The 11,968-nt window shown below is 35.0% G+C and overlaps 1 protein-coding gene across 2 annotated transcripts in view; it reads right to left on the bottom strand.

Moving 5' to 3' along the window:
- ELF1 (E74-like factor 1 (ets domain transcription factor)) overlaps positions 1 to 11,968 on the bottom strand; it is an 82,491-nt gene that overhangs the window by 13,993 nt on the left and 56,530 nt on the right. For both annotated transcript variants that reach the window (XM_004680119.2, XM_012723281.1), the window contains exons 3-4: positions 1,533 to 1,716; positions 180 to 287 (exon numbers count right to left, since the gene is read on the bottom strand). In XM_004680119.2, coding sequence (XP_004680176.1) covers positions 180 to 287; positions 1,533 to 1,716 — 292 coding nt within the window. The remainder of the gene's footprint in view (positions 1 to 179; positions 288 to 1,532; positions 1,717 to 11,968) is intronic.

Consider the following 11,968-nt stretch of genomic DNA (forward strand, 5'->3'; position numbering starts at 1 on the left):
AAAAAAAAAAAAAAGTCCTCTTTAAATAAATTAGCAAAGGTGCCTCAACTAATACTATACCTTAAAATATGCCAGGCACAAAAGATGTAAATCAAGATCTCTGATCTGATATTTAATACAGATGTCAAGAATAGCTTTGACTAATAAAAACATAACAATCTGAACATACAACCACTCACTTAATCGTTTTTCATCCAGCATAGGGTCAGGAGAATCCATATTGAGCAGTGCCTCAGCAGCTTCAATAGTTTCAATTGTTTCATCCCCATCTTGACAGGAAGCTTCAACTATAATAAATTTAAAGAAAAAAATAAAAGTAACTGTTAGGTAATTGTTACTCTGAAACATATATTCTGATCTCTTGATCAAGATACAATATTTGATACATGGAGTTAATGCATAGTTTTATCAAAAGATAAATTCTGTACTGAATATGACTTAAGTAATTGCCTATTTTTTACTTGAATAAAACTTTTTAATAAAAACTTCACATTTTACAAATCAAACAAAACCTTTTTAAGATGCTGTGAATAAAAGAGAGAACAACTACCAGTCAGATGATGGATTAGTTAATAACATTGTAACAACTGTTAATTTTCTATTCTTGTGTTTTTTTTTAAAGTATTGCATTTTTGAAAAAAGATTTATTCATTTATATAGAAAACTGGGGTATAGGTCAGAGGTACAGGGGCAGTGAGAGTATTCACCAGAGACAGAGTGAGGAGCAGAATAGGCAGATCGAGGAAGACACTGCTGAGGGGAGCAGCGGGCGGGGTCAGAAGAGGTCTGCTATGCCATATGGGTCACTCCCCTGGCCAGACAGAACTCATGCTGCAGTGTTTGAGGCCAGCTTCCTAGTGCTGCGCTTTAAACTGCGCTACCAGGGAGGGCCTAATTTTGTAATCTTTTTAACTTAAGAACAATCAAGTAACCTTTGCTTCCAAATAATTTTCTCAAACACCTCCAAATATGGCCTTAGATATATGAATATAAAATATAAATGCAGCACCGATTTCCAAAACTGGCAAAAATAACATTATCCCTCACATTTACAAAGCAAATTCTTCAAGTTTGAAGGAGTCTATTAGTTCTGACTAAACCAGAAGCTCCTAAGTCCTCTTTAAACACCAGAACAACATCCACATTTCTATGATGGTCTGTTTTCTATTTTGCTTCCTGTGGCAGCAATAAAAAAACAAGCAAACAAGAACATTCCTCTCCTTTTCCCTATAAACAACTTCCCATTGTTATCAGGTATGTAAAGTTAGGCATATAAAAAGTGCTAAGTGAAGACTTCATGAATTGAGTTGGCTTTACTAATTTTAAAATAAAATTATTTCATACTTATCTCAATATATTTAGGAAAGAAGAAAGGGAAGATGAGAAAGCACTATGAAACACAGGCAGACAGAAAGAAGATGCAACTTCTCCTTCTGGGACTCTACTTTCTGCAGGAAAAGTTAGGGGTTTTTGATATTCTCCAAAAATCCCATGGAGGAACAATGCTTAAAGCTGCAGCAGGAGGCTCATACCTGTAAGCGTTATGTCGTCATCATCATCCTCTATGATTTCTTCTTCTGCAACATCCAGGGAGTTCTCAGTGATCATGTCACTGGGCTCTTCAACACAGGCAAGCCCAGCATAGCTATTGAGAATATCAGCACCAGGAACATGTTCCACAATGACAGCAGGAAAAATAGCTGTTGGATCACCAAGCTGGGAGGGGGAAAGGGAATAAAAGCATTAATTAAGTTTTGCTTTAGTTAAAAATAACCCCAAAATATGTTATGCTGGACATATATTGAGCTTTCATACCATCAGTTACTTTGTATCTTGACAGTGCAAAGAGTCTCTCTTGTGACTCAACTTTTACTATCAATCTTGAGTTTTAACACCAAGTTTTCATTGAGAAACCCTTTTAAATATACTTTTAACCCATACTAAATAAGAAAAACACTTGTTAGAACAACAACAACAACAAATGACAAGAAATGAAATGTACTATTAATTAAAAGCTCAATTCGGGCCCTCCCTGTTGGCATAGCAGGTTAAAGCACAGCACTGAGAAGCTAAAGCCACTTCAGCATGAGTTTGATTCCCCACCCCGGAGGTGACCCAGATGGCGCAGCAGACTTTCCTGACCTGACCCCTGCTCCCCTCAGCAGTCAGTGTACTTCGTTGATCTGCCTGTTCAGCTCCCCACTCTGTCTCTGGTGAATTCTCTCACAGCACCTGCACCTCTTGCCTGTACCCTAGGCTTTGTATGCATAAATAAATAAATCTTTAAAAAAAAATTAAAAGCTCGGCAAAAGCTTTGACACAAAAAATCTGTGAACTTAATAAATATGACACTATCACTTGGAATGCTTGTTGTGATTAAAAACAGCTTTTAACTCAAATGGAGAAACTAACTTTCATTTTCTCTTTGGTTCTAAATTCATAGGATTTTAAAACTGGAAAACTTAAAATTTAACCTAGCCCAAACACCTCAATTTATGGGTAAGGAAACTAGCCCAGAGAGGGATTTTAATCTAATTCAAAAATCTATTATTTAGACATGAAAAATAATTTAAAGCTACATGTAAAAACCAAGTAGAAAATTTCAAAAATATCTGATTTTAGAATTGATGAATCTTAATACTAAATTATAATGAAGACTAGGAGGAGTTATTTTACAAAACCAGTAAAAAAAGCACTTATCCACTCATTTAATAGTGCTCTGCTTGTCCTCTAACACTGGTTTTCATTTGCTATACTTTTTTTTTTAAGATTTATTTATTATTTATGCACACAGAACTGGAGTACAGGCTAAAGGTACAGGGGTGGTGAGATGCTTCACCAGAGACAAAGTGGGGAGCAGTAGGCAAGTCAGGAGAGGTCTGCCGCGCCATGTGGGCCACCTCCTCCAGGGCTGGCAGGAATCAAACTCATGCGGAAGTGGTTTAAGCTTCTTAGTGCTGTGCTTTAACCCGCTGTACCACCAGGGAGGGCCTTGCTACACTTTTTAATTAATGTTTTTCTGCAAGTCATTATCCTGCAAAATGATATGTGACAATATACTTACTGATACAAGCAAAAAAGGAAAATCCATTCATTAGTGACAAGCCTCATTTACTATCTCCTGACCTTAAGATAATTTCAGACTTAGAAAAGTTGCAAAGATAATTTAAAAAATTGCCATATAATCTTTATCTATATTCCTCAAATTTTAACATTTACTTATTCTATTCACCTTTTGTATTATTCCTATTTACTCATTCTACATATTATGGTTTTTTGTTTTTTGTTTTTTTATTCATTTAAAAGTAGTAAATACGGCCCTCCCCTGGTGGCGTAGTGGTTTAAAGCACTGCACTAAGAAGCTGAAACCACTTTCGCATGAGTTCGATTCCCGCCTGCCCCGGAGGTGACCACATGGCGTGGCAGACCTCTCCTGACCCACCCACTGCTCCGCTCAGCAGAGTACTTCGTCGATCTGCCTGTTGGGCTCCCCACTCTGTCTTTGGTGAAGTCTTTCGCCACCCCTGAGTCTCTGGCCTGTACCCCAGTTCTGTATGTACAAATAAATAAATATTAAAAAAAGAAAAGTAGTAAATACACTGCTTCTTTTAATCCTAACTACTCCAGGGTATTACTTAAATACATGTAACTTTATAATACATATAGTACAATTATTAAAATCAAGAATGGAGCATTGATTTAGTGATAGCATTTAATCTATTGACCTGATTCAAATTTTTCCAATTGTCTCACTAATACCCTTTAAAAAAAATGGAGGTGAGGGGAGGAATTTTGGTTTAGTGTCCAAACTAGGATCTTCGGATTCATTTAATAAATATCATATTTCTACATAACAACTTCTTTAATCTCCAACAATTTCCTCTCCTTTAATTTGTTCTTTCATCATCTAGACATTTTTGAAAAGTACAGGTCATTTGTTTTGTAAAGCAATCCCTAGTTTGGGTTTGCATATTTTTTCATGATCATAGTTATTTGCATTTTTGGCAAGAATATCAAAGTAGTAGTAGCATATCCTTTAAAATACATTATCAGGAGTTCCCAAAAATACCAATTGTTCAGTTACTAGAGATAGTGACTTTGTTCACTTAAAGGTAGTGTCTAACAACTTTCTCCACTATAAAGTTAATATGTGTCCTTTTTTGATTAATAAGTGGTTGATTGCAAGATAACCCAAGACTATGTAGAAAGAAGAAACATTTTGTTAAAGTGTGACTGTAACAGGGTAATCTTTTCTGCTTTCCTTCCAGATTTGCCTGGCTCCTTCTGCCCATTTTCTATGGCTATACAGAAAATACTTAAGGTTTCATTATAACTAAGGAGTTTCAATCTTTTAAAATTGTAACACTATATACTGAGTTTAAAGTATTAGTTCTACCATAAGAATTTAATTACCTAAATTAAATGTATGATATCATAAGTGCTAGACAGATATTATCTGTGTTTTTAATAATGCTATGCTCTAAATATGTGAGTAATAACCCCAAAACACACTTGGATCATTTTATTTCAAAATGTTTCTTCCTGTTTTGAGTAAAAACAAGATAAAACTGGCTCTCCAAAGTTTTAAAACAGAAAGTAGGCAACTCAAAAATTATACTATAAAACACACACATATACAAGGGAGCAATATAGTATATAAACCAGCCAAAATCTAATCAATGTACATTAAAAAAGGAAGACTGTGAACTAGGAGACCTAGAGTCTCTCTAGTCTGGTTGTCATGACCTAATCTTTAAAAGTACATCAGCTGATTCTGGACGGGTACTCCCAAGTTGTGTTTTCTTAAGATGTTATTTTAAATATATGGATCCTAAAACTGATTGACTTTATAACATCATAAGATAAGCTATTCATACTTATGGACTAAACGAACAGAGGGACTAGCACACACAAGGGTCACATAGCTACTGCTGTTGCTAGCATATGAGAACTTTATATGCACCAGGCGTTCTACTCACTTTTTACATATATTACCACCTTATTTAATCATCACAAAATCCTATGGGGGAGATAATATTGGATTATCTAATTTAATGATGGGAAAATGGAGGCTCAAGGGGGAAAGTTTATACCAAGTCACACAGCTGATAAGTGGCAGAGACTTAATTTGAACTGACTCCAAGGCTTATGTTCTTTACCTGTACACAACTCGAGTCAGTATTAAATATGGTGTGGATTTCTTTTGGGGATAGTTACTTGGCTCTGTGTAAAAAAACAATAGAAAAGGAGTTGTATTTGAGGTATGGCTTTTAATATTCTTTTTCAGAGCTTCTCTAAGCTGAGCTATTATAAACTTACTCATGGGCAAAGCCAGTTCCTCCTGGTCCCCAGGGACTTCCCAGGCTCACACCCAGTTTAACCATATCATCTTCTCCTTCTGAAGTATTTGTTCCTCTCATGAAAAACATGGCCACTCTTTTCTAGTCCACTAATACAGAGGTATGCACTCAAAGTCACTCTTCTTTTAACATCTCCAGAATGCTATTAGTCCACACAAGAAACAGACCAACTTTGAATCTTAGAACAAGTTTGAATTGGTACATTCAAGAAACAACTTGGAATCTCAGGTCACTGGAAATAATCTTCCCCTCTATTACCATAAATGGGAGGAAAACATTACAGAAATTACAGTTGTAAGTCTAGCCCATATCAACTCCTGCCTTTTAAAAACAGATTGCTACAAATTGGCTAAACTCTGAGTTATCAGAAACCTAAGAAACTTAATGACCACATATTCTAAATTTCCATAGAGAGAAATGGTTTCCAAACTCTGAAATGAAAGCATTGCAAAATTTCAAATATTAAAATTTTTCTAGATATAAATAAACCAACTATTGGGGCTGACAGAAGTTTGCAAGGGCCCCAAACTAGGTGGCTTCAAACAAAGAAACTTACAATTCTTAAGTCTGTTTAATTTTGCTTAAGTCTAAATCAAGATGCTACCAAGGTTGGTTCCTTGAAGGAGCCCTGAGGAAAGGCTGTGCAGCAGACCTCTCTCACAGGTGCACAGGTGATCACCTTCATGTTCACACGGTGCTGCCCTATAGGTGCCTGTATCCTTTTCCTCTTCCCATATGGACACCAAACATATCGGATTAGAGGTCTACTCTAGTATAACTTCATGTTGTTGACTTTGGTCTTCGACCACCATATTTCCAAATAAGAACACATTTTGACATACCAGAGGTAAAGACTTTAATTTATAAATGGGGGTGGGGAAGGATGATTGAATCTATAACAGTATTCCATTTTAATTAAGCTTCTGGTCTATCATTAGCTCCCTCTACCGTAAATAACTTTTATAATGTATGGCAACATATCTTGTTACTATTTCTAAAATGAGACTGACATTATTCTTCAAGTTTCTTCAATAAAGATGATTAAACCATAATTATCCACTTTGGTTTCTTTCTATATCATTTCAACCAGGTCCCTTCCCAGATTTTCTCTAAAGAGTTTCTGATCCACTGGTACTCCAAAGAAACAAACAGCTATTATATTATAGAATCCTTCGCTGTTTTGGCATATAAATATTATTTTCCCACTTGCTTTTGGAATATAACAAAAATAAATCACAAGTGATGAGTGGGAATTGAGAGAGCATATGTCTGGGAATTAAAAATCTGTAATTAAAGATTACAGAGTCTTCAAACCCTCCATTGCTAATAAGCAAGTGACAAACTGACTTTCAACTGTTTTGTGGTTTTTTTCTTTTCTACTAATTTCATGTTAATTTAAGGTATGTGCTGAAAGCAAACCTTTAACAATCTTTTTTGGCAGCAATAATAAAAACCATCCTGAGTTTTAGCAGGAAAGCAAGGTTCCCCAAATTTTTATATTATCCACTCTGCAGTCATCATGTGTTGATGATGACATATGTGGCAATACCATCAAGTTTGAAAAAAAAAAAAAAAAGGAAACATATCAATCTGCAAACATACTACAGTGTTCCAACTCTATTAAGTAAATAAAATTTATTCAACAGGTTTTTGGATATTAAAACACAAAGACTTTAACCAATTTATTTGCCAAGCTTCTGTAATAGAAGAGCTCAATCTGGTACATAGCTGTTATGAAACATCCTGCCAAGATCCCTATGAACTGTTTAAATTGAAATCTATCAAGTGTTTTCCTGAAGAAAAAAAAAAAGTAAATTAAAAGCAGTCTTTAAAAATTCCCTCCAAAAGAGACTCCATTTTCTTAAAAAAAAAAAAAAAGGTACAAAATGAGCACACCTTCAAGCAGATTATTTATCTCTTTGCCTCAACACAAGGTGATACCAAGAGGCAGAGGGGGATCTTACCCTTCCCACAATAGCTCTGCCTAGTCCAGGGGTACTCCAATCAACAAATTCTATGAAACTATCTTTGAAACAAATTCTTGTGTCCTCTTATACAATCAAAATGCAAGCCCAAAACCTAATCCTGTGAAGATCTTCTTCTCTCAACTTCCTTCACCTAAGATTTAAAGACCCCTAAACACAACACTGTACTCTCAGCAGAATACAACTTGACAATATTTATAATGGAGCAAATGCATTGTGTATACACATGGTAAAAACAGATTATAGTTAAGTACTCACACTCTACAGTCAAAATGACCCCATTAAAGGCTAGCCTGCACCATTTCCTAGGTGTTTGAACTCTAGCAAATATTCAGATACTCCCATGGCTTCAGTTTTCATGTCCACCCAAAATAATTATGTGTTCACCTAAAATAATAATGATAATACCTTCCAGCACTGTCCTAATAATTAAATCACAAATAAGTACATCATTTGTTATACTGTATGGCATACAGAAAGCATCCGATAAAATATTTTGATGGAGTATCTCAATTGCAATTTAGAGAGACATAAACATGCTTAAAATTTGATATACTATTTATACACATACATCAAATCATGACCCCATACTCCCAAAACTTAAACAATGTAAATTACATCACAATAAAGCTGGAGAAGTGCCTGTATTACTAAATTATAATCTTACATTGTATAGGGATGGTTTTGTTTTTTGTTTCTATTGTGGTTTTTTTTTTTTTTGACTATTTTTATTTTGGATAGTTTTGTTTTTAATGAGAATAGTCCTTTCAGAAAACAGAGGAACAAAACTATTTACACTCAGCAACAATCATCTCATTCAACTAAAAGCAAAAGCTGGGCCTCCCTAGTAGAACAAGGGGTTAAATTTTAGCTATCAAGCTATCTGCACCATGAGTTCAATCCCTGGCCAAAGAGTTGACCCACATGGCACAGCAGACCTCTCTTGTTTTGTCCCTGTTCCTCTCAGCAAGATGTTCCTGTTCTGTTCCCCACTGTCTCTAGTGAATCCTCTCAGGTCCCACCCCAATTCCTCTATGTATAAGTAAATCAATCTTTTTTTTTAATTTTTTTAAGATTTATTTATTTGTACATACAGAACTGGGGTACAGTCCAGAGGCTCAGGGGTGCCTGAGGGGAGCAGCGGGCGGGTCAGGAGAGGTCTGCCACGCCATGTGGTCACCTCTGGGGCAGGCGGGAATCGAACTCATGCAGAAGTGGTTTTAGCTTCTCAGTGCAGTGCTTTAACCCACTGCGCCACCAGGGAGGGCCAGTAAATCAATCTTTAAGAAATAATAATAAAAGCAAAAGCTAGCTATACATGTGTGCTTACTTTGTGAATATCAGACTATACATTAAAACCTGTGCATATTTTGAAATTTATGTTACACTTCAATAAAAAAGTTTAAAAAGCATTGGTCTATCTAATGGGAGATGCAGACTTTGAACTACCTTCAACTCACCATTCTCAAGTTCTCTCAGTTCTGAGCATGATTTCTGGCAGAAATGGGAAGAGACTGGGATCACATCAAATATTATGTTGGTATTTCTCCATTACTTCATACAAACTTTGAAAACATTAAGGAAATCCATTTGGATACACACCAAGAAAATCAGAGTGAAGGGTGAACAAAAGGAATCAAAATTAAAATTCTTTAGTATATACATCTGAAGAGGTGTGAACTTATACCTCTATTTCATATACAGTGATATAAGTCAATAATACCTCAATATAATAGTGTGATTTAAAAAATTAAAGTCCTTTTAACAAGCTCCCATATTACATTAAAAAATTATTTGGAGGAAAAAAATGTGCAAAATGATGTAAAAGTAAACTTTTGTAATAAAAAAAAATTAATTGAAAAAAATTATTTGGAGGAATGAATTAATATATGAGCATATCTATATCACAGAACATAAAACTTTACTATCTCCTCTCTATACAGTTTCTCCCCACCAACAGCTACCACTATTACTATTTTTCAAAGTATATGAAAAACAACCTCAGGAATTGATGCATTACATAAAACAAGCCAGAATTGTGCAACAGATCTCTGAGGTTTAGCACAAAGTTTTTGTGACAAATTCTTCACAGCCAAATTCTCTGCATGTTTTGCAAAACCTGCCACTGAAATAGCTTCATTATCTGCAAATAAAAATACTTCTGCTGACTAGTGCAAGCTTCCTTCATAAGAAACTTAGCAGTTCTAGTCTTTATTTTAAAAGAAAACGAAAATTAGTTTTAGTGATCAGGCAGAAAAGACTACATAATTGCAGTACAGACTTCCCAAAACTTTAGTCTAACTTAAAAAAAACATCAGTTTTCCTGACTGAAAGTGTGGCACATGAATCTAGTTTTAAAAAAAAATTTTAATACCTATGTACTTGGGACAAAATGAAAATCCTACATATCTCAGTTATGCTCACTATAAAAGACAATTTACTCAATATTCTTTTAGATTATCCTTTTCTTTGAGGTTCCTTTTCTCTACAAAATCTTAACTAAAAGGTTAAGTTTGAATTTTCTTGGGTCAAAGACTCAATTTCCAATGTAGCTGCTGCCAGTTTATAGGTGTGTTTCTGAGCAACATTCATTCCTCATTCAATCACTCTGAGATTCTTTTGTGCCAAACACTTTCCTTATTAATACAATTAATATAGTAATAGTTGCCATACCCTACATGGTTATTGTAAGGTTCAGTGGAGAAAGTGCATATTGTCTGCAGGACAATATGCATTTACCTAGCAATGGTAAAGGACACTAAATATTAGCTATTATATGTAAGTCAATCTTAATGAAAAATAATTTTTTAATCTATGTGAGACTAGCTTATTCCCATGTATACACACACTTTGCCATTTTCATATCAGTTTATGCTGACTTTGTCAAGTGAATTTGGGAATGTCTCTCTGAACCAAAACCACTTAATGATTCATTAAAGTTCAAAATAACTCACCCATTTAAACTCTCTGTGCCTACCAGTTCTGTGTACATGGGAAATTGTTCCCTGGCAATTTCTTCTGGGCTTTCTGGTCATTGTTGTTATTAGTGTATTTTCATTTTATTTTTTTTAACAAGCTTTATTTATGCATACAAGAACTAGGATATAGGCCAGATATGTGGGGGAGGTATGCATGTGAGATAATTCACCAGAGATAGGATGAGGAACAGAACAGGTAGATTGACTGAAATACTCTGCTGAGGGAGCAGCAAGTGAGGCAGAAGAGGTCTACTAATCACTGCATCGAACTCCTGTTGCAGTAGCTGCCAATACCTTGGTGGTGCTGAGACCTAACTCTTTGCCCCATCAGGGAGGCCCATCATTTTAAATAAAATATCAAATATTGTAACTATTATCTCAAAACTTAAAAATGTTTCAACATACTAGCTTCAGTGAGAATAGCAAATCCCCACACAGTGCTGCATCATCTCATTCTTAGTAGAAATATAAACGAATCAAGGTTTGTCATGAATTGCTAGCAGGCAGTTTTAGTAAATATACGAATAAAGTTTTGAATAAAGCTGTGGGTGGCTTTGTAACCTTGCCCTAGGAATCTGATAGGGTTCTAATATAATTCTTGTAATTATCCAGTTGTTCAACTCAAGATAATATTCTACTATAGAAAGTGAAAAGAGTACTATATCACAGGATGATCTGTGAGACCAAAACATATGTGGGTAAAGATTTATAAACTATAAGGATCCAACAAAATGTTAGTTAATTTTACTCTTTACTCAAGATGATATAGCAGGTATATATCATCTTTTCATGGCACAAAGATTAACATCCAAACATCAAAATTGAAACATGCCCTTCTATAAAGCTCCCTTACTTCCCACTGACTCATTTATTTTTTCAAGTATGATGTAGATAAATACTATGTTATAGCCAGTGGCTTAGTAATGGGAAAGTGACTCAAATCTCTGATAACAAAGATAATAAAAGTACTTTCTTAAACTTATTAAAAACAAATTTACTGCATTGCTGTGTAAAGTGTTTTTCTCCAATCCCTATCTTTGAAAATTTCCAATATAGTAAACAATATACCTTAGAACAATAGAAAAAATAAAATGTAGTGGTAGTTAAGTACTTCCAATGGTTTATCACAGGAATCCCTCACAACACAATGCTACCTTGTTGATACTAGTCAACAAACTGAAAAGAAAAAAAGCTAGGAAGTTTAAACCCAAGCACTCTGACTCCAGAGTCTATAAGCTTAATCCAAGACAAGAACAGGATCTTACCTATACATTAGTCACAATAAAAGATGCACCTCATACATAAACACAATGATTACATTACTCAGCAATCAAAAAAGATAAATTCATTCCTTTTGCAGCAACATGGATGGAGCTGGAAGGGATCATGCTTCATGAAATAAGCCAGAAAGAAAAAGAAAAATACCAGATAGTGTCACTCATACCAGTAGCATAAAGGACCAGGGGGGAAAAATAATAATAATGAACAACTATATACCAGAGACATTTTATGGGGGTGGACTGGTGAATGGGATCAAAAATGGGAAAGAGGGAATTGCACTGGACCATGGTGATAGCACACGGGTGATTTGGTGTTGGGAAGCCCACGGGGATTACAACTAAGATGGAAAAAGGCACAAAATGAT

The sequence above is a fragment of the Condylura cristata genome, unplaced genomic scaffold, assembly GCF_000260355.1.
Source record: "Condylura cristata isolate star-nosed mole 26May11 unplaced genomic scaffold, ConCri1.0 scaffold00010, whole genome shotgun sequence".
NCBI lineage: Eukaryota > Metazoa > Chordata > Mammalia > Eulipotyphla > Talpidae > Condylura > Condylura cristata.